At 40.1% G+C, this 23851-nt stretch overlaps 1 protein-coding gene across 1 annotated transcript; it reads left to right on the top strand.

Annotated features, from left to right (window-relative positions):
- The first annotated feature begins 535 nt into the window (after positions 1-535).
- Positions 536-22925, top strand: nampt1 (nicotinamide phosphoribosyltransferase 1). Its single transcript, XM_017414910.3, has 11 exons — positions 536-691; positions 7300-7456; positions 8864-8967; positions 10220-10348; positions 14622-14780; positions 15669-15805; positions 17772-17997; positions 18074-18193; positions 18265-18405; positions 18877-19011; positions 19153-22925. The coding sequence occupies exons 1-11, from the start codon at positions 638-640 to the stop codon at positions 19264-19266; spliced, it is 1476 nt and encodes a 491-aa protein (XP_017270399.1). The 5' UTR covers positions 536-637; the 3' UTR covers positions 19267-22925.
- Positions 22926-23851: the final 926 nt, after the last annotated feature.

Genomic DNA, 23851 nt, shown 5'->3' with positions numbered 1-23851 from the left:
CAATATTGTTTTCCTGCTCAGTCATGTCATTCACAGCACAAGTCTGTGAGTTTAGGTGTTGCTTATGTTTGGACCATAAGTAAATATTAGGTGGCTTAACAAGCAAAACACCTGATACTTTTGTAAATAATCAATTACAAGGCCTAAAAGAATTACTAATAAATAACTGAATGACCTTCAGAAAGGTTGACAAACCCACTGCTCAAGGTCATTATAAAAGATCACAACAAAGTCTGACTCCTTAAAATAATATACATTGGGTAGCTAAAGACCTTTGCGCAATATTTTTATTAGATGAGGCCATGTGTTGTTTAGATATAATGTTAGACACACATTTGAGACCTGTTTTTAGAGGTAAAGAAATAACAATTTCAAGGAGAGTAAAGAAAATGCTCTTTGAAGTATTCCGGTGTCAGTGAATCATGAATCATCTTCGTGTGTATACGCGATCTTTACCTAAAGCCGAGGGCTGACCGAGAGCTTCCGAATATCGCCGAAACCCCGCCTCTTTCCCCGCCCGATTCCGTCCGCTCTGCTTGTCCTTCCCCTCACTATTAGGCTGGAGCTTCGGGGCTGCGGGGCGCGCAACACAACGCACTGACCAGCTGCGACTCACTCACGACCGCGAGGGGGAAAGATGGAGCACAGAGACATGGACTTCAACATACTGCTGGCGACCGATTCGTACAAGGTACCGCGATGGAGCTCGGCCGGGGAGGGGAGGCTCGGGGTGAAGCGGGAACGAAAATTGATAAAGTCAAGGTGGTTTCATCATCACTCCCAAGGCCACCGCACTGGTTGACTGTGCTCTGTGTGGCCGGTAATATCCGTGGGTTCACCGCAGGCCGAGTGGACTGGAGGAGGAGGAGGAGAAGGGTACAAGAAAGACGGGGTACCATATTCACATAAAGCATCTTCTCTGTGAGGAAGCGGGCTCTCACCGGAGATAACCGCTGGCATTAATGGAGCCAGGCAGTCCTCCACCGGGTTTCATGGTCACGGTTTAGCTAGCCGCGTTAGCCGGCTAGCTTAAAACGAGCGCAGGGGAGGAGGGGGAACAGAGGGGATTGATATATTTTAAAAAAGCTAATATTAGCCATTAGCTAGCAAGTGGTGTGTGGATAACCTGGTGAGCTACAATGTGGGCAAAGTCTCAGTTTCTCTATCTGAGTGAAACATCAGCCTGCCAGCGCGACTTTCGAGAAAACAAAACTGAAAGTTAGAAGTTAAAGCGAGACTCTTCTGTTTTACAGCCAGGAGTGTAAAGTCATGCGTTGCTATGTGTACATACTCAGAAAAAAAATAATTAATGTGTGGGCTGGAGCCGATAACGACCGGTTAATTGGAGTGTAAACGAAGAGCAAACGCAATTACGTGCAGTTTATTGCTCGCAATAAGTGGGTTGCCATGTACAGCAGTGATACTGATGTTTGGACAGACAGATTAAAAAAAAAAGACTAAATACAAAGGAGAAATTTTGTCTGACTACTATAAAACAGTGTTACATCCTGATGAATAAACTGACCTCATAAAAGTAGTCTAAAAAAACAGATTATTACAATTACTATATTAGTTTGACCTTATCCAAACAAAACATAATGCTGGGTGCTTTCCTAATATTAAAAATGCAGTTAAAGGTTGGGACTATTAAATAAAACACAAAAATGTTGTCCTGAGCTGCACGAAATGGTGCCGTTTGAAAGAGTTTGCTCCCGTAGTTTTCCAGATATATTAATATTCAGTTCTAAAATGCGGGCACGCGCTCAATGTACACACAGCACTTGGCTGAATTTGTTGAAAAACCATGTGGAAGCTCGAGTCACGAATTGACTTTTGTTTTGTAGACGTCGCGATGGTTGACCTGTTTTCATTCACCTCGTTTCCAAAGGTAAACAGCGTAGTAAAAGGCCTCTGGCCACTTACTTTGCTTCTGATATTTGATATAAGGACACATTAATCGCTGTCAGTCATTTATCTTGCTTCATGGTTTTACTTTTGACCTGTCTTCATGACTTTCCAGTGAGTGCCTTTTGATAATTAATTCTTTTGATTCAATTTAAAGGTTAAATAGCCATTAAATCAGCAGTATTTGTTTGTTTAAGTAACACCTCAGCTGCAAATCTGATTTTCAGCTCTTATCAGCTACAAACTAGTTTGTCTGCCATCTTAAACGGTTATCATTTGTTTCCATGGGAAGGATTTATGTTTGACGAGTAATTTATTTATTTTTTATTACAGAATTGCTTTTGTTTCAAACTTCACAAGTTATACTTTTATCTCTGTTCATGGGCCCTAATTGTATGTTGTTCTTTTTTTTTTTTTTAACAAGTTTTGTATTTGTGACCAGCACAGTTAGTTTCATCGCTTTTGGAAAGACGACTTCTGCTTTCCTGTTCACATTTTCCTCAAGTACATATGTGGTATTATAAGTTAGACAGTTCATTAGAAATTTATAGATATAGAATAAGATGCACAAATGATTGTTTTCCTAATCTTTTACACTACATTTTCTTTCAAGATATTGCAGATGAGCTCATAATGTTATTTTCTTACCGTATATTATTTTATACGGTGTCATAATTAGAAACTATGTAGTGTAAGACCTTATATAAATTCAACAGCATTTGGATGAACTGTGGGCTTAACATCAACAAGCTGTAAATGACAAGCACCATTTTATAATCCATAAAGATTTATCTTATTTACATAAATCAAATAAAACTAAACTATAAGTATCTCAGTTTAACTATAATAGATAATTCTTATACTGTGGAAATTCCCATGATACAGTTCACTTTCAGTTTCGCCTTTAGTCATCAAACAATCCATACTTCTTTAATGGTAAATGGATTACCTTACAGTTTCATTTCTTCCAAAAAGCCCAAAAATGTGATTACTCCCCAGGATTTCTTTAGTTGCTAATTGCTTTTGTATTACATATCTGCTGTGGTACATTTGATAGTTGGTATGAATTGGCTTTTCTCATCAGTGAGATGTTATTTCTTTCTAAATTGGTCAAAGCACAATAAGGAAACCGTTTAGATTTCTTGTTTTTTTTTTTTTTTTTGTCAAGAAAGTTGCATCTGTGTTCCCAGGTTGGCTAAAGTAATGTCATGTAAAACAGGTCCCCAACCTTTTCAGCTCCACAGACTGATTCATTATCAGACAATATTTTCATGAACCAGCCTTTAAACGTGTAGCGGGTAAATACAACAAAATAAAATGGTACATGCGGCATGAAAACAGGGTTATTTTTTAAAAACATAATAAACGTAAATCCAACGTGTACTCGCAGCTTTGTTAGCTGCGTCCTGGTGTTGTGTTACCAACGTGAATAACACCCTCTCCTCCCCCTGATGTTCTCTGGTCAATATGGCGATGTTTAAACATGCCCTTCAAAATAAGATGCACCACAAATATAAAGTGCACAAAGAATCCAACTCACCATAACGCTGAGTCAGTGGGAGCCCTGAGCCTGTTTTTCAGTAACGAGACGGTCCCATCTAGGGCTTCCAGAGACATGTTTTTTTACTCGTTTTGCTGCTTGTGGGTTTGTTTTTAGCTGTAACGTATCACGTGACATAGATAAGAGAGTGAGTCATAGACGGATGTAGTGGAGAGAATCCGGTCAGTTTTTCAAAATAAATGTTGTTCAGATTCCGAAAATAAAAAAAAAGAAAATACTGTAAGTTAATTATTCTTTTTCTGCGTCCCGGTACCAAATCACCTACAGAATGGTACTGGTCCGTGGCCCGGGGGTTGGGGACCTCTGCTGTAAAACATTTTGCTGAGTCATACCAAAGGTAAACCAAACAGGAAGTATTTTCGGATCAGGTAGGATCAGTTTTGAGCCCTTGCACAACAGAATGGGTGTATCCATTCATAAATCCAGCGTTGTGTTTCAATGGAAGCAGCTTACGTTTGCATAGCTTCTGTGCGCAGGACTGTGCATCAACCTGTGGACAGGATAGGGAAGTCTTGCCGATCTAACTTGTCGTGCATTCAAAGATAAAAAGTGCAAAGCACTTTCGTTCAAACGCCCGAAGGTCGGCCTCAAGGCGAGGTTTTGCATGTCGCAGCATCAGGTTTGGCATGTCACAGGTGGAGGTTTCAATGTTTACCCAATTTTTTATTTTTTTATTTTTTATCAAGTAGCATCACAAGGTTGGTTTTTTTTGTACTTGTGACTAAATTTACACAGTAGTGTTCTGTCTCGTAAATCCAATCAATTACATGAGCAAGTAGTTAAAATGGGTGGGCAGGATTACTCATGGTTGGGATATTATTTCTCCATCCTACCATCCCTTTACACAGATACTTTGTAAAACACATTTCCTGCCATGTTAATGGCATCATTAGCCCCAAAAAAGGGGGAGATTTCTATAAACACAAAGGTTAATTCTTAAGAAGGCATGGTAAGTAATGCCACAAATAACCTGCACAGAATCTCTTTTATCGGCATCCTGAGTTGTTATACATTTTGGTGTAATGTGCTGGCCCGATCTGGGTATTTCAGCATTTTGGAACACTTTCTGGCCTTTTGATTATTTCAAACAAATGAAAGAAAAAAAAAATCTATTTAAAATAATACCCAAAGTAATGTAATCGAGGTCTAAATGTTCTGTCTGCAGTGGCTGTTGGCTACAACGTAATGCAATTGATTACCTTAATGACTGCGTTACAGTAGCTGGAGGAAACGGATGTATTTAAATTGGTAAAATGACTTGTGCATTTGGATAAATAATCTCAGTGCTTCTGTAAGTGATGGGTGGGCTTTAGACAGGAATTAGATAACACATCTTAATATCCTTTCAGTCTTATTCAGATTGTTATAATTAGAGGTTATAACGGTGTGTTTTATTCCTTGTGTCTTCTATCCCATCATTTAATCAGAATGTAACTCTTCAGGCATCTGCAGGGCATGCCTACTTGCTTATCTTCGAGAAACGAATGAACAAAATAGGTTTTCCCAAAATATACTCAATAATAAATACATTTCTTTCAAAGAACCAAACCATAATGGAGGCTTGCATGTTAATGATCAGCCGACTGAGAATCCTAAAAAGGGGGACTGTAAGCTTGGGCTGTGGCCTTTCATACAGTTCACTATGATTTACCACTATAAATTATTACACAATGAATAAAAAAGTCATATTGTGGCGAAATATGACATCACAATGCAATTACGTTCCCTAGTTTGCACAACGGCACGTCAAAAGCAGGTCCAGGTCATTTACATGCTAACATGTGCAGCACGCTCATTGATATTCAGTTCAAACACAGAAAGGTTGGGCCAGGGTGTAGTTTCTATGGGAATTAAAACAAAGGAAAACACATGTTAATGGCAGCCATAATTGCCTGAACAAACATGGAGAGTGAAGACAGCAGCAGCAGAGAGAAAATGTGGTCATTTTGTCCTCCAACAGTCTAAACCTATAGCAGCAGAACTAAGGGAGAACTCAGGAAACCCAAACCAACCCTAACTATAGGACTGATCCAAAAGGGAAGTCTTAAGCCTCGTATTAAAAGTTAGACAGGGCGTCAGTCTCACAAACAGGAAGTGGAGGAGCCTGAGAACTGAAAGCTCTGCCTCCTGTTCTACTTTAGGAACCACAAGTAAACCTGCGGTCTGAGAGGGACGTGCTCTGTTAGGAAAATATGGAACAATAAGATCTTTAATATAAGATGGACTACATTATCCATCTGTCTTTGTGTCTATCTAATTATCTAATGAATCATTGTTATTTCAAACTTCCTTAAGACATTGGAATATAATGTCGAGGTTATATTACCCACCCGAACTCAAAGCTCTCCACTTTCACTTCTCTTTTAGCTGTACTCTTTAAAATATGACTCTGCTGTGAACGTCACAGGATCAAAGCTCATTTTTTAAAATACACAAAAGCGCTGATTAAATTTTTTTGTGCAGGATCAGGGTCAATTAAACAACCTTATGATATGAGAAGAAGGTGAAGATCATTTTTCTGTTTGAGGTGGTTTCATGAGCCATCTCAGTCTCATTTGACTGATATTCAAAATATAAATGGATTATTAGAGTCCAAGTGGGCTGATAAAAAACCGCTGACCTGTCATCCTTCTATAAATAAATCTGTCATATGGACCTTATGTATGATATGTGATCTGATATGTTCTCTGGTAAGCCTCTTCTTATCTTTGACAATAAGCTGATAAGGTTCTTGCATAACGGGGGAGGAGATGGGGCCGGTGGCAAACAACAGCAGGTTCCTGGGCTTAACTTTTAAAATGATGTGTATGCGTAAACATCGGCATGCGCGGCAGAGAATATGATCACGCGCGGTTGAGCGCCGCAGCTCTATTTTGAGTCCTCGAAAGCCCGGTGGAAAGGACACAGTCGGGTCAGAGAAACTGAGTAGTTCATTGACATTTATCTCCTCGTGGCCATACGAACCAGCTGAGGTGTGTGGTTTTTATACCTACCTGTCAAATGCAAAATTTCCTCTTTTTTTTTTTTTTTTTGCTGAGATTGCAAACTCATATCCTTAAGAGTGATATCCTTAAGATTTCCTCTTCTGCCTGCTGTTAATTGAAGGTTAAAAGGCAAACTAACAAGCAACAATTGATTAGTGCAGGGTTTTTTTTCCCCCCCTCCAGCCTACAAGTCCAGTGACACAGCATTAGTGAATTATGTGCTGCTGTGATGAAGGTTAAATCCTCAAATGCCCCAGTGTGCTCTGAGGAATTTTCTGAACTCATTTGGGATTTAATTAACGGCCAGATGGCTACAAGTCAGACTGCATCTCCCCTTGTTTTCCGAGAACATTTTCTCTCTGCAGTTTATTCTTAAAGCATGCCTGGACACGTTGCAAACTGTTGACTCTGGCCACGCACTTCAGATTTGTAGCAATGTTTATTTCTTGAGTGGTTTTGCAATAGATTAGAAGACGACACGAACAGCACGCAGACAAAACTCAGACGTACAGTTTTGAACAGCAGAGGAGTAGAATAACAAAGAACGTGTCTTTGCGGTTGAAAGTCTCAGGAATCTCACCCTGATTGTGACCTTTTTTATTAAGGATTTACAGAATTGTCGAGGATGTGAATAAACACAAGTCTAATCTTCAAACGTTCCTGCAAGATGTTTCATCATTTCCTCACAGAATTAGATTGCAAACCTTTCAGAACATAATGCAATCGAATCTAAGCTCAGTTTATGTTTAGCTTTTACCTAGAATTCAATGATGTTTTCTCTTTCTCTCTCTTTTTTGAAACACTATTCAGTTGGTTAAAATCTGCGACTGCTCTGCTTTGTCTCGGCAGGTTACACATTACAAACAGTACCCGCCCAACACGAGTAAAATGTACTCCTACTTCGAGTGCCGTGAGACGAAGACGGATCCCACCAAAAGCAGAAAAGTCAAATACGACCAAACCGTCTTTTACGGCCTACAGTACATCCTCCACAAATACTTAAAAGGTGAGTTTGCAGCAGGGGTGCTAACGGTACATGTATGGCACAGGGAGCTAGACTGCGCATTTTTTCTGACTGCAGAGGAAGATGCTATTTAAACACTAAATGAAACAAAGCAGGAGTGGTTGGTTCAGATAACACGCAGAAGCTTTACGACCTGCCTGTTCGATTCAAATCAACCGTGTGAAAAAAATCTGAGGTCCAAGTTCTCACCGAGCTAAAAGGGGACATTGGGTTACCTTAAATGGTATTTTGTAGTGATATTTAAGTTTTCCTGCCTCGTCGTCAGCCTCAAAAAGCACCGCTTCTGTTTTTGTTTCATGAAATAAATACTGTTGAGTCTTTATTTTACTCAAAATTTATGCTCCATATTAAAAGATTTCTAGTTATAACATAACAAAGAAAAATGAAGCTAAATTTTCCAGAGGCCTTTCTGATAATTAAGATCCAAATTTATTTACAACTCATTTTTTAGAAGTGCATTCACAGGGCAGGTGTTTTCTGTTTGGGCCCGCAGCCAGCGTTGTTTCATTCACTCCCAGAACGAGAAGGTCCAAATGTGCTTTACACTAATTGTGTAACATAAAACAGAATAATAAAGGGCCGTGATCAACAACAGTCAAAATGTAAGCCATATAAAATGTCCTGCTTTAATTAACTCAAGTTCGATGGTCACAAGAGTTAGCGGGATCCTGGGAGATCAAGAGAGACAGGAGTGGAAACAAAGCGTCTGCCTCCTGTCTCTCCTAAGAGGATTTCATGGTGCGGTAGCAGAGGTGCAGGGGAGAGTGTCGGAGACAACAGAGGGACAGGAGACAAAAGGACAGCTGCTGTTTCACTGTTCTGGGGAGGAAGACCAGTCGACCCTGGGTAGCGTCTGTTCTCGCTCAAAGAGCATCATTAACCCTCGTACCTGAAGAACCAAGCGTGTGGGTTGTACTTTACTACAAAAAGGGAGGGGTCGGGTTGTAAAAGAAAACTGGAGTCACATTTGTTAAAGAGTTTACACTGTTGACTAATTTGATCCTGATATTGGAAGTAGTTTGAACATTTTGATGCAAGTTAAAGTTTTACTGTGGAATCCGATTGCATGGAAGTTGAAAAAAAGGTGAAATAAAGTCAGATCTTTGCTCTTAGGTGTTTAAAATACTGCAGTATCTTCATGCTTTCTTTGTTGTGTTTGTGAGCTTTCATGGTGTTAAAAGCTGGTCGAACTTTCAATGAGACGAGGAGGTTGTTGGCCCGTATGTGTGTGTTCATATGTGTGTGTATTTGAGGACAAAACTGCTTTGCCAGCACAGGACGTCTGTGATGTAATTACAGTGGGACACAATAGATTAGCACTCCAGTGACTTCTGCTGCTTTCGCCTCCTCCCTGTATTCATCCTCCTATTTGTTTGGTTTTCTTTCCAGGAAAAGTAGTGACTCCAGAGAAGATTCAGGAGGCAAAGGAGGTATACAGAGAACACTTCCAGGATGATGTTTTCAACGAGAAAGGCTGGAATTACATATTGGAGGTAAGAAAGGCTGTTTTTCCTTGTGATATTTTGATTTAAGAGATTTTTTTATGCATAGTTTTGCTTAGAATGACATGGGCTTTTTATTGTCTGCTGCTGAAAGTGAAGGAGGTCAATATTTATGCTTATGTCTCTCTGTTAGCAAAATATCTCATGACCCTCAGGACAAACATTAATGGAACTTGCAGAAAGTTTTTTACAACTGAAAAACCTTTCGGTACAATCCCAATCAAGATGGCTGCCATAGCCAACTGACTTTAAACACAAAAATGGCTGAAACTCTGTCACTTCTACAGCTATTAACCCAAATCATTGACGTGGTAGTAGTCGAGATTCACCCCAATCACATATTCTGAGCTCTAATAGATTGTGCATCTAAAAGCTCATGAACCACTGGGTGGATTTTAATGAAACTTGCAGGAAATAATCATTAGATGTTCATCGACAACTGATTATTTTTTTGAGCCAGTCCAATTGAAGATGCCCGTTTCAGCCGAGTGGCCTGAGAAAACACAAAAATGGCTACAATTGAATTTTCAGTTGAACAAAAATCTGATGTGGTAGTAGCTGACAGTCATTCACAACACATACTCTGAGTGTGCCATGTCACAGTATTGCATGAGTGGGCTTTACTGAGGTTTAATCAGTTAAAGTGTTAAGTTCAGACAAAAAAATGATCATTAGTCTATATGCATTTGTTTGCTCTTTATTTCTGCAAAAATTATGCAAAAACGGCACAAATCTGCTGCTGTTTTCTTTGATTTCACAGCTTACATAATAGTTTATACAAAGTTTAAATCTATATATTCAGACCACATAAAGTGTTTCTGATAATGAAAGACTTTGATTTTTGATTACAAAAATGTTTTTGTACTGATTTTGTCCTTTTTTTTAGATGAAATGTAAACTTTCAGCACCAGTCATTTTTCTTTCATCCTATTCCTTTTTCTTCATCAGCTTTCAATTTAACAATCTTTATTTATGAAACATTTTTTTCATCTAACAATGATCTTAGAAGCACACACAGTGCATCTCCAGTAAGGAGGAATCTGAATGCCAAACAGAGTATTTCTGTCACTCCTGGTTGAAATAAATAGAAAGCATGACCTTATTGATTCTTTTCATTGCTGTTAGTTTGAAACATGTTTGAAGCTTTTGTCAGGTCATTAAAATAGATCTTGTGTCCAAATCCTGGACAAAAGAAGCTGAGATAGAACAAATCAGAGTGTATAAAATGATGTGGCGTTTGCAGAAATACCACGGCCACCTGCCCATTGAAATCAAGGCCGTGCCAGAAGGAAGCGTCATTCCTCGAGGCAACGTTTTATTCACGGTGGAGAACACGGACCCTGAGTGCTACTGGCTCACCAACTGGGTGGAGGTGAGTTTGTTTTGTTTATCTGGGCTTAGAAGAGGTTGCAGAATAAGTCCTGATAAGACACTAGTGCAGTGTTTCATCTCTGGATTTCCTCCTTATCAGCTCAGGAGTAGATTGATAAAAAAGGTGCTTTAAATTTCTCACCTTTAAATGGCTGTTCCACTTTCTTCTCTGCTCATCATATTAATTCTACAACTTCATTATTCAGTACTTCAATACAAATTAATCTTAATTTGATTATCCATTAAGGACATAATATTGTAGCTGCATTTATTCCCTGTTGTATTACAGTGGAAAGCAGGAGTCTTAAAGTACTTGGCTTGGCAGCGTTCCTTATACTAAATCTCATCTCCACTTAAATCTGACAGAATTACAGTGTAGTTAGAGTTTATTACTGATGCAGATCTCAGAGATGCTCTTTAACTGTCAAACGTCACTCCATACTATCTGCTGTTCTCTGGTTTCACCATATCTGAGCTGCTGTGTGAACTATAAAACTAACATTACAGTCACTTTTTATTCTCTCATATTGAAATTTGAAGATCTTGTGAACTTCCAAACCCCTGCAAATTTTGTTTAGAGCAAAATATAATCAACTGCATGTTTTCATTTAAAGAAAAAGGCCATAACGAAAAAGTTATTGTGTAAGTGGAGTAAAACTATAGAACAGTTTAAACATGGAGGCAAAGCAATGTCCAGACATAAAGCAGTTTAAGAAGAGCTATAAGAACATGATATTTATGAGATATAAACCTCAAGAAATAATTGTTTCATAAATTACTATATTCATACTAATTAATCTTCCCAATCTCAACTATATAAATATGTATATTTATGTATGTGTGTGTGTGTGTATATATAGATATAATTATGCACCATGAAGTAATTACAATAGTTATAACTTCTGTTTTATTTAGTGAATATGTTCTATATATTATTGTTTATATTTTAAACAAGCAAGATTATAAATAGATAATTGATGGAGAGATTAAACAAGTATATACTTCTTCCCAACTCTTTTCATTCTGTAAACTAACAAATAGATATTGTGTGCAATTCTTTTAAATTTTGAATAAGTATCTTTTTTGTTTTTCTTTCCCATCCTTGTCTGCTATTGCTTGTTTTCATTTATGACAATTTCATACTTTTACTCTGCAATTATTCCAGAGAATTCCAGAGAACTTGTATTTTTTTTCCACTTTAAGAAATTTCCAAACAGTAGTCGTGGGTAAAAATAAAAGTATACAATCCAAATCGTATCCTCCTGAGTTTAGAAACCTGCTGTGTCATGCTGAGTGAGCAGGCTGTCCTCAGTGGCTTGGGGGAGACTAATAAACGTCACATTAATTATATTTTCAGTTATATATTAGTAATACTCTGTCCGTCATGGGTGTTGTTTCAGTTTCTCTTTCACCACGCGAGAACTAGTTTTAGTATCAGGTTTAACTGCTCCCACAGACGTGTTCACGCTGCAGTGATTTCTATACAACTTAAAAGAAACTTGTTTTTCTTGACGGCGAAGGCTGCGTCAGTTCGAAAATTTAGGAAGTCTTCTGCAAGCCGAACTCTGAAGCCGTGTTTGGAATAACATTCCCACAACCGTGGAACAGAAATGTAGACGTCGACGAACGAAGGTCACCCATAGCCGAGAGCACTGTGGCAACAGACGTCCAGGAACACACACACACACTGTCCTGATAAAACTGGATACATCGCACATGCACGTATGCACACACACACCTCATGAGTTTCTGTGGCAGATATAAATATACACACTCACACACATTGGGTCATTATTCATGGCTGGTGTAAATTTAGCTGGAGTGGTCACCCTGATGTCCTTGAGTCGCATCATTAGGTCAGTGTTTCTCTCTTTCTCTTTCTCTTTGCCTGGCCCGTACTCTGTTACTTCTAATCCGTCTCTTCCCTTTATCCCAGCCTTCTGGACCTTTTTGTTTTCTATTCCCATAACCTTCCCCGTTCTCAGTGCCCTCTGTTGTTCCTTATCCTCCTCTGTTTTGTTCTACGGGTCTGACAGACACTGCAAGTCGTGGAGGAATGCGTGTGGCTGTTCTTGTGCAGGAGAGGATACAATTAGGCTAAGATTAGGGTACGAGCCTAAGATATGTTAATTAGTCACTGCAAAGCATGAAATCAAACAAACTCTATCAAATGGTACACACTCGGTGTAAACAAAGCACTCCACTGAAGCCACCTAAAGCCACGAGAAGCTTGAGTTATGTGATTGACCTGCTTTAGGCTGGCCTTTAGTGGTGTGCAGGACTGCAAAACGTGGAATCGATCAGATACCAAGAAAACACTGGGGCAGTATTGGTGATATCGATCCGATATGATACCTTTAAACTTATATGTGTAGCCTCTACAGTTTCACATAGGGAGAGCAGTCATGTTGTAACGTCATTATAATAGCTCTGGACATATTTTCAGGATTCCTGAATGGAGGATTTTCACTTTCTACTATTAATTAGCCTTTTATTTGCATTTTAAAACCCAATCAATACAGAAAGGAGAGGGGGTTAGTCTTCATGGCTTTGCAGTGAGTGCCCTTAGGAACCTTCTGACAAATCGCAGATGCTCCCTACAAGCGCTTGTGTGTGTGTGTGTGTTTGTGTGGACGCCGGCCTAACTCTGGCCATCACGAGTCTGCACTTTGCATTACTTTTTGAGGAGGCATGTGACCTATTCAGAGTTTTTACGGTGGAAACAAGCCACAGAGTGCCTGCAGGGGAAGTCGAGGGAGGAATTAAAGTGGGAGTTTTACAGAGATTAGATTTGCGCCCCTGGTTGTCTTTTTAGCACACTTTACGGGACCGAACATGGTTTCGCTTCCTGGTGTTTTCAGCTTTTGTTACGCTTAATATCTTGGCACAGACTTACTAAACCTGGTGTCTGGTTGCAAACGGCACAACTGTCACACTCCTGTTCTGACAACCCACATAAAGAAGGAAGAATAATGAGCCACTAACAATACAAATAAGGTATTGAGTCTCATCTAACAACTGTCTGAATAGAAACGTGATGCTTTGCAGCATGCCTGGCATATAATAACACAATGTACCTCTGCACTTAGAGACCATGGAGATGCAGAATAGCCACAGGAGCCAAAGTGCATTGAATGAAACAAAGAAACAGGAAAAAAAAAAACAACAACAAAAAGCATGAAGAGCCTTGCATGACTCATTAGAGCTAAAGATTCCAGGTATCTTAGATCCCCTTGTTCCTGTTAAATCTAATTAGGTAACACAATAAAGCATCTCTTTCTTCAAACCTTTTCTCCTCTTTTTGGTTCTACGCCACAACTAGCTTATTTGCAGCCACAAATATTGCGCAAATCCTAATAAATCATTCTGTCTAATTCATTTAGAGACTCATCTGTTTAAATGTCATGCTCTGAAAAGGAAAGTAGCAAAAATATACAATAAGGTCAGATTAAAAATATCCACTCTGCAAATATACCACTAAGCCGCTTTAGAAAATAAGGTAAAAGAAGAAAAATAAGTCATTTGAAAGCCAAAACAGCGTTTGCAACAGACATAGAGCACTAAATCCTGGCCATAATCTGCTGCTAATCAGGTTTGACAAAGAAAATGTCGCACTGAGCTACCATGTCTCCAGTGTACACACATAGAGCAGCTGTATTCATTCCAAGCACAATCCTTTTACATAATATTTGAATATTACCAAACCTTTTTCCTTCAAGGAAGAAAATGGCATTAAGATGTAATGGTTAAAACATCACAAATACCACAAAAGCTGATTTATAATAAAGTAATTCAACATTGGCGTTTGTTCTGAGGTACATAGATAAAATCCTAGACAGGCAGATCTTCATGCTCACAGATTGTATAAACAGTGCATTCACAAGATTTTCCAGGCAGTGCTGGGTACATAATCCACTTGTTTTGATATTCAAATCGTTGACTCTGGTTTAGAGTTAGTATGAAGCATCAAGGAATGTACTTTTCCCACAGTTTGCCAGCTTTGATCCCTCTGAGGCTGTTAGTTTTAGGCTTTCACACCAGACGAATGCTGGGAAAGGAGGACAGTTCGACCAGACAGTCACTTGTCTGTTTGTTATCGCAGCTTTTGTGAACAAAATGTTTGTTATACTGACAAAAACATGTTTTAAGAGACTTAAAGAGCTATTTGGGGGTTTGTGTCAAATAAAAGGAAGAAAATCTTAGCAGCTGGAAACTAAAACAAACGATCCGGTGACTCAAACTGATTTTTTTGCCGTTCTTTCTCGTTCCATCAGACTATCCTGGTTCAGATCTGGTACCCCATCACCGTGGCGACCAACTCCAGAGAGCAAAAGAAGATCCTCGCCAAGTACCTCCTGGAGACTTCTGGGAACTTGGAGGGTCTGGAGTATAAACTACACGACTTCGGCTACAGGGGTGTGTCCTCACAAGAGGTAGGAAGCAGATTCAAATCATCCCAGTCAAATTTTACAATCCTGTAGGTGTTAACAGAATTTTTTTTAACAGTTCCTTTGAGGACACACAGCTCAATAATAGACTAAAACTAAAAACAAAGATATCAAAATTAAAAAAAACAAAAACTAAAGTAAACGTATCATTTATGTACATAAAAATAAATATTGCAAAGATCACATGAACAGTTTCTTTGCTCACTTTTCATAGACGTGTTGACAGAAGAGTCCAGTAGCTGAGAATATAAGCTAAATGCATTACATTGAACAGTTTTAAAGGGTTGAGTCAGGATTTGTTGTCAGTTAGGACCCAAGGATGCAGACTCGCATGACGACTGGAAAATAATAAACTATTTGATAATGAAATAAAAGGCTGAAGAGGCAATGGACTGTTACCAAAAAAAAAGGAAACTAAAGCACAAAAAAACAAAACGCTGACGGGGCAGCCAAAAACAGAAGAAGCATGTAGGAGAAAGGACGAGATGACTGAATGAGGAACAGGAGTTTAAGTGGGCTGGGAGTGGCGAGATAAGTGGCGACAGCTGTGACTCATGAATACAAGGAACAGGTGAGTAACGAGGAAAAGAACTGAGGAGCAGGACTGACTGAGGGAAACGCAATGCAGATGCCTCAGGGCAGAACCAGGAAATCAACTCAAAAAGAACAAAGTAGCCCCCCCCCTCCGAAAACATCCCAGATCATGACAGGGTGGAAAATATCATTGAAAGTGTCCTCCAGGATTTTAAGTCAAACAGCTTGTGCACCACACCGTTTCCTGTTTCTGTTCAGCTGGTATCATGGTAAAATAAAGCATATGCCACGTTGTTTATTTATTGTTGTTTAAGTCTGTAACCCCCTCGTCGTTCACAGACCGCCGGCATCGGAGCCTCTGCCCATTTGGTTAACTTCAAGGGTACGGACACGGTCGCTGGGATTGGAGTCATTAAGAAGTACTACGGCACCAAGGACCCAGTTCCAGGCTTCTCAGTACCTGCCGCCGAGCATAGGTGCACAGATTTGATCTATAGAATGATAATACAGTGGAACAAATTTTATGGCCCCGTATATTTCTTTGTTTGTCCTGCTTGTGTGTTTATTTACAGAGGGTTTATTGGCAAAGTTTCATGCATGATGCAGAGTTCATCACCTGCTTTATTTATCCTACAAACACTGCCTTTCAGTGGAAACAGACCATTACATGTCACCTGTTAACGCTTCTCCGTTCCTTCACACTGTTAATTATCAGCGTAAGTCGTGCCCTGTATTCATATATTCTCAGAGGGTACAGAGTTGGCACACTTCTGTCTCTGAGAGGCGGTATTCCACATTTAGCCATGTTTGGAAACCATTTTATTTTTTATCTTCAAGCTAGATGAATCTTCAAAATTAAAAAAAATCGCTGTTATTATGTCACTTTTCCACAAAGAGACTGAACCGAGCGTGACTACAGTTGGTGTTTATCTTTCCGGTTTGGTGTTTTCTGACTGACTCACGTCCCTCCTGTTTCTGGTGGCGTTTTTTACGGCCTCTGATTCGTTGGCATTGCTCAGGCACAGACCCTCGACTCTCTCGCTCGGTTTCGCTCCCGTGCACGCTCGGGCGGCCTCTTAACGCTCCGCTGGCAGCGGTTACTGCTGCTCCAGCGCATCCTTCGTTCGTGCGCCGGTGTGTATTCTGGGATGGTGGCTGGGGTCGTCATAGCAACCATTATGTAATGGCCCCCATCATAAAATCAGTATCTTATCCACCTCAGTGGGAGGAGTTGCAGTGAAATTCCATTTTGATCTTGATGCAAAGGAGAGAATTAGATGTAAACAGGTTTTCTAAATTCTTGTAAAGTAGAAAACAAATCCCTGTAGCAAAGATATCTGTACACACATCTAAGTTTCGTTCTTTTAAAAATGTAAACTTGGGAGGAAAATGTGTTTTTAATCTGAATGGGTTAACTGTGTTTACTTAAACCAAGCTTCAGCAGCAGGTACAGGCAGCGCCATCACACTGTGGGCTGACAGAACGGGTCAGCTGAGGATTCTGTAAAAACTGCAATACATCCACACAAATGTGACGAGATTATTATTTTGATATTAACACGATTCAGAGCCATTTGAGTCACATTTGTGTCAAGCTATCTCCTAATAAACTTAATTATCTTACTCTGTGTCAGAGCAAACACAAACCTTAGTCCATAAAACTCTATGTTGCTCTGACAGCAGTTGTTTTTGTTGTTGTTGTTTTTCAGACTTGTATTTAGCACAATCCAATAGTTGAGAACTGTTTTTAATGACAAGTCTGAACAGCCTCTCTACCATAAAGGATATTTACTTAATGTCAAAGTATAAATTGTAGCACAAACTCCAACAAACCTTCCATAGTTCCTCTGGGTTTTGACCACCTTACATGCTTCAGTCTCTTGTATTCATAGACCGGCTCCTTCAAGTGAAGATCAGACCAGATGTTTTGCCACAGGACTTATTTTTCCCCTTTTTATACAACATTAGGTAAAAAAAAAAAAGTTGTTATCTAACTTTTGTGCATCTCCAGCAGAATTAACGTACTGTTCTGAGCATTTGATATTTAAACCGCCTGAAACAAACCAAATGAAACTTTAAAAAGGTCATTCTTGATATGTTTAAAGCTGGGAGCACACTGCCCTCTTCTGGACGGTCGCTTTCGCCTGATTAGTGTCTCGTGACTCTTGCCCTCAGAGGTTTTTTTTTTAAAATATATATCACAGAACATTTCTGCTTAAACAGTTTTTCCATTAACTGCTACATTAGTGTTGCTACTTTTTCTTAAGTTTCTAGTCTGCATTCTAAAAGTAAAAAGTTTTATTTTTGTTTTTTGTCTCTTTCGCTTCTTTTTTTTTTTTTTTTTTTGACGTTTTGTTTGTGTGTGACTATGGTTGCCACCATTTTCTGGTTTAATCGCTAAGACAACAACAAAAACCAGATTGTTCTGCCATTCTCTGTGCAGTACCATCACAGCATGGGGGAAGGACCATGAAAAGGACGCCTTTGAGCACATTGTGAAGCAGTTTCCCAGTGTGCCCGTGTCCATAGTCAGCGACAGCTACGACATCTACAACGCCTGTGAAAAGATCTGGGGGGAAGACCTCCGAGGGCTGATTGAGACCCGTGGTGCAGACGCCCCGCTGGTGGTTCGACCAGACTCAGGAAACCCACTCGATACAGTTTTAAAGGTACATCCACACATTTTATTTGGAGCCAAGCAAGCTTTGTCCGCTTGACTCTGTCTTACTTTTTTTATCCTGGCAGGTTTTAGAGATCCTGGGCAAGAAGTTTTCTCCACAAGAGAACTCCCAAGGTTACAAAGTTCTGCCTCCTTACATCAGAGTCATACAAGGAGACGGAGTTGACATCAACACGCTACAAGAGGTGAGAACTCTTGGTTGGGTTGAAGGTTTGGTGAAGGCCTGAAGAGCAACACGTTTCTGTTGTTCCCACAGATAGTGGAGGGGATGAAGCAACACCAGTGGTCCATCGAGAATATTACCTTCGGGTCCGGAGGAGCTTTATTGCAAAAACTGACCAGAGATCTGCTCAACTGCTCATTCAAATGCAGCTATGTGGTCACTAACGGACTGGGGGTGAGTACACCACAAAACCATTATACAACAGCTGAATTTTCTGATTGGTCTCTGATTGGATGCTTTGTTTTCATGCTCACTGCTCTCTATTTAGAAAGATTAGAAACGTGTTTGATATTGTATTTAAAGACAAGATCAATCTTTCTTGCAGTTCAGCTTTAGTAAACAGTTATTGAGTCGTGATGAAGGTTAGATATCTGAGATAAACGGGGAAAATGCTGTGAACTGGATTCAGTCTGATAGTGTTTAGCCCCAAGAACCATAGAAGTACCCAGAACTTAAATACTACCAACAGACCAGGTTAGTTTTGGGGAGATATTTTATCCACGTACTCTTAGTTCCTTCCGAGACTTTTCATTTCTTGGGAGAAATTGCTGTGGTTGAAACTCCGCTTTTAGACTGCGATTTTGGAAATGTGCTTTTTTTTTTTTTGGGTTTAAAGAGTCTGATTTTTCGTGTGCTGTGACTCAGGTGAATGTGTTCAAGGATCCGGTAGCAGACCCCAACAAGAGATCAAAGAAAGGTCGCCTGTCTCTGCACCGGAAACCGAGTGGAGACTTCGTGACTCTGGAGGAGGGAAAAGGCGACCTGGAGGAGTACGGCGAGGTGACACAAACACTTTGGATACCTAAACACTTTTTATCTCAAAACATATACTCACCGTACTTATTTATTCTTATTTCCCCTCCTTATTTAACCTCATTTCTCCCTGTTTTTTTTTTTGTTTTTGTTTTCATTTCTACTCAGGACCTGTTGCACACGGTTTTTAAAAACGGAAAGATTGTGAAGATGTACACGTTTGATGAAGTCAGAGACAATGCTAAGCTCAAAGAGAGTGAGCTTGAAGATCTGCTGCACTGAGTGCAGTCTTCCAAACCCCCCCCCACACACACACACATCCCTGAAGAACCCCTTTTAAACCTCCACCTTTTTTTTTGCCTCCAGAATCACCATAAAATAGGAGGTGTGCGCACTTCCGAATTCTGAGAACCCCTGAAAATGTTCACACATCCAAAACCAATGACGAGTTCCCCCAAATTGTTAAAAGGAGCATGTGTGTAGAAGGTATAATATGTTAAGAAGGAGATTTCTGATGTAAAAACCGAGCAGCTCCACCTTTCTGTTCCTGGCTCGGACTGAATTTCAGAACGTTGCACTGACAAACCGGATATTTTGCGACTCGTTTGTTCGGCAGGCTGAGCTCTGTGCCAGTTTGAGGTTTTTACCCCCTGCACTTCGAAAAACAAAATATCTCAATCAATGTATCTTTGTCTTCTATGCGAAGGAAGGAAGTGACGATTATGGTAAAACTGCTGTGCACTGATTATGTTGACAGTTAATTATTAATATTTATCTTCAGCTTGGTAGCAGATGACCGTGAAACATTTAACCTGTAATTATGGGTAGTGAAATCACCAGGTTTTCCTACACTGTTTGCTTTTAATTGGTAGTTATGGCCTAAATTATAAAAAACTCTAGCATCTTGATAATATTTACTCTACCAACACAAGCCGTTGAGGATATATAAGCGATCATCAGTTTGCCATTATGTTGACCAGAGTGCATTCACATCAAGATGGCCAAAGTCCTGCCTCAGAATCACAGAGAAAATTTTTATCCATTCGTGATGTTTCAAATGTTTATTCAGTCTCAATACGGTAGTTGGAAATATGAAACTTTAGTATTTGTAATTCTTGAATGACAGAAAGTCACTTTTTTTTCTTCTTCTTCTTTATTTTATTTATTTTTTTATTTTATTTTGGATTGGATCGCTTTTCCAAGACTTATCTGTGTAAGACCAAGAGAAGGAGAAAAAAAAACCTACATCTCAAAAGTCATCTTCACTGGATTGAAGATGAAAAAGCTGTGTTCGTGAACGATTACATTAATGTGTGGCTCTCGGGCTGAACTGTGTGTTAAACGTTGATGTTTGTGTGTTTGTGTGTCCGTACTGACAGTTTCTTCCTTTAATTAAAAGACTGTGTATTATTCCTTTATGCAAAAGTGATTGTTGATGGAGGGAATTGATAAACACTCTTCCTTTTTTTTTTAATTTTACTTTGCTGGCCTTTAATTTTGAAAGTAGGTATTGTGACAGAGAGGTGGTGAATGTGGTCTTTTTTTTGGGAGGGGGGGCATTGCTGAAGAAGTAACATGAGACACTAATATCTCCCAGTCAGTAGGGCGTTGCTTTCCGTATCACTGCCTTAACTCATGAGGAACAAAGAAACCCTGTAAGCCGTCTGGAAGAATGACCATGTTTTAGATTTAATTACCATGAGTTTATTGGGACATGCTTGTCTTATCTGCTAATTCAGACTTTTTAAGATTTAGCTACACCCCTTCTTTTCGGGCATTGGTGGCGTCTTTTGGTTTGATTTGTTGACCTGTTTCAGAGTAAAATAACTCGACTGTCGCAGACGTACAAGAGGTTTCAGTGGAGTTGGGAGCTGGTGACATCACAGGAAGCAGTTACTTAAGTGGATGTTTCCACTCTTTGCAGTGAGTGGAAACTGCTGAATGGATTTCCAGGAACTTTTATCCACATTTATTTTCTTCCGCTTATCTGTGGTTGGGTTGGGGGAACCCCCAGACATCCCTTTTATCAGCGACATTCTCCAGCTTCTGGGTGATCCTAAGATGTCAGAGAGGATAGATGATCTGTCCAGTGAGTTCCAGGTCTTCCCCAGCATCTCCTCCCAGTGGGATGTGCCCATAAGACCTCCAGAGGGAGGTACCCAGGAGGTGTCCTAATCAGATGCCTGAACCACCAGAGCTCCTTTTCATGTGGAGGAGCAGAGGCTCTCCACTGGTCAGCCACTTGTATCTGGGATCTTGTTCTTTCAGTTATAACCATAGTTGAGGGTTAAACCATAGATGGAACAGTAAATCAAGAGTTTGGCCTTTTGGCTTAGCTTCTTCTTTACCATGACAAATTGAAGCAACGCCGTCATTACTGCGGACGAGGCCCCCTCAGACTCTCTGCCAACAGGACTGCATCATCTGCCTAAAAGCAGAAGAGGTTGTTCAATCGAACACCTCTCCTCTCCATCCCTGCCCCATGAGATCCTGATCAGAGGAGTTCCTGGCTGGAGTTCAGCCCACGCTGGGATGGAGCTGGACTTTGTGACAAGAATGCTGACACAGCTCCTGCTTTGGTTACACAGGGACCGGCCAGCCAGACACCCCGTACTCCCATAGCACCCCTCCACCCCCACAGAATGCCCCGGGGAGCGCGGTCGTTAGCTTTCTGCAGATCCATAAAGCAAATGTAGGCTGGAGGGTCAAACTCTCAGACAGGTGAAGGTCTGCTCCACCGTTCCACAAAATCCCAAGAAATTGTAAACGTTCGTCATTCACACAAGCTTGTATACTGCGGACCGTGAAGTTCCTCTGACTTATCTTATACTTCCACTGTGACGATCACATTTTCTACCAGCTGTTGGAGTGGATTTCCTTGACATTTGGCCGATACATTCCTGTTTCCCTAATGGGATTTCTACCTGCTGTGCTTCACGTCAAGGCTAGCTGCATAGCTGCTAAAACATCTTGACTGTGGTTGTGTTAGTATTCAGCTCACAGAGCACCTTTCAGAGCCACCACAGCTCGAGTCAGAACTTTTGAAACTGCAGGTGATAATTTATTCCCTGTTGGCACACTCTTGTCAGACTGCTTCACATTCGTCGCATCACTTCTTCTCGCTATCACAGTCGAAGTATTTGGCTCTGTTGAAGCTTTAAAGACCTTATATTCACCACACGCACCCTGCTTTTTGGATTTTAGGGGGAAAACACAAACAAAGATGTTACTTTTTTGCCCCTGGCTCCGATCGTCCTGCTGAAACACAGACAAGCCAGTAAATAATTTAATTCCCCCTCATCCGTTTTTTTTTTCCCCAATTTTTGCTGCTCTTGTACCTAGTTTGCAGTTTTGACACAAATTAGTTTCTTTACAGTTATGGGAGGCATTCAGTTTTTAATATTTTGATACTTCAGTTCTTACCTCAAAGAAATCTTATTTTCTATGACAAAGAAGAAGAAGAAAAAGGTCAGAAACACCACGTCTTTATTTACAAACAGCACGGCCATACTGCCTTCTCACTTGTACATAAAACAAGTAGTCTGACTGAAAGCTGAGAGGGCAGGTTATTGAGGTGATCACGCGCGTCGTTAGATCATTTTATTTTTTGCCAGAATGACCATTTTTGTATTAACAGAAAAATATCCAAAATGGCTTGACAGAACTGGAGACTTGACTGTCAAGCTTTTACCTTCTGTTTGTGTGTGTGTGTGTGTGTGTGTGTGTGTGAGAGAGAGAGAGAGCGGATGTAGTCCTGAATAAATGCCTTGTTGTAAAATGGATGAAAAAAAAATGTTTGTGAATACTTTTATTTTCTTTAATTGTATGTATATGTTGGTTGTTCCAAATTCTTTCCCGACACAGCTGATATTTTAACTAACATAACTTACTATATTGTCAACAACACATTGATTAAAATGCCACCCTGTCAGTTTGAAAAATGGTCATTTGTTGTGTTTCTCTGACCAGGAGGGGTTACAAAGCGAACAAAGGAATGGGGTAAAAAGTTCTCAGACTTCCGGAGTTAAGATGGGAGCAAATAATAACTTCTGCCAAAATACAGAGAACGCTGAGCGCTGAGTGACCTTACTGAAGTTATCTGAAGCTAGAACTGAGTGGTTGAAGCTAAAACAAGCCGAACAGAAGCTAAAAGGAGCAAAATAATAATGAGAAGCTAAAAGGAGGAAAACGGTAAAAAAAAGAAAAAGGTGCAAAGTGGTTGCTAAAAGCTAAAAGGAGTAGCATGGTAACTAAATGGAAGCTGAACACTTAAAGGAGCAAAATGGTAGCCAAAGGCTTAAAGGAGAAAAGTGGCAGCTAAAAGCTAAAAATAGCAGAACGGAAGCTGAAAACTAAGAGTATTATAAGACAAACAGAGCAAGTTTGCTGAAGCAGATTTTTTTTTTTTGCTGTTTTTGAAGGACTTAAAGAGATCTAGTCAGGGTATTATGGGGAAAAGAAAATTAAAAATAAAGTTAACTAAAAGTCACAGCACCCATCTCCTGAATTTTGCTACAGAAGTGGCTAAAAAAGCTCAGCATCCACACAGTATTTAAAAGAAAGTATGTTTATTTAATTTAGCTGGAGACGTGCTAAAAGTGATTAACCTTCAAACACTCCAGCAGCAAAAGGAATCATCCGACTCCCAAACTGCGTTCTCATTCCCTGGATGAGTGCTGAGATCTGGTTCCCAGCCGAACCGGGCCTGTATAATCCTTGGCGTCGCCCAGTTCCAGGTCCTGTTCTGTGGTCTGCGAGGAAGCCGCGGCGTGGAAGGAGGTGCTCGACTGAAGCCCCGACCATCTGGCTCTCTGTTTGTCCTGCCAAGATCTGCAGGCGTCCTTTTCACTCATTGACTACCTGCGCT

Source organism: Kryptolebias marmoratus, linkage group LG18 (assembly GCF_001649575.2).
Source record: "Kryptolebias marmoratus isolate JLee-2015 linkage group LG18, ASM164957v2, whole genome shotgun sequence".
Classification (NCBI taxonomy): Eukaryota; Metazoa; Chordata; class Actinopteri; order Cyprinodontiformes; family Rivulidae; genus Kryptolebias; species Kryptolebias marmoratus.
Note: the sequence above shows the minus strand (reverse complement) of the source record. Positions and strands in the feature narration are given on the sequence as shown.

Excerpts from the sequence above, each read along its gene's own strand:
- nampt1 (XM_017414910.3), top strand. The coding sequence starts at position 638 with ATGGAGCACAGAGACATGGACTTCAACATACTGCTGGCGACCGATTCG. Across the intron at positions 14,781-15,668 it reads GGGGTGTGTCCTCACAAGAG|ACCGCCGGCATCGGAGCCTC; the intron begins GTAGGAAGCAGA and ends CGTCGTTCACAG. Across the intron at positions 19,012-19,152 it reads ACCTGGAGGAGTACGGCGAG|GACCTGTTGCACACGGTTTT; the intron begins GTGACACAAACA and ends ATTTCTACTCAG.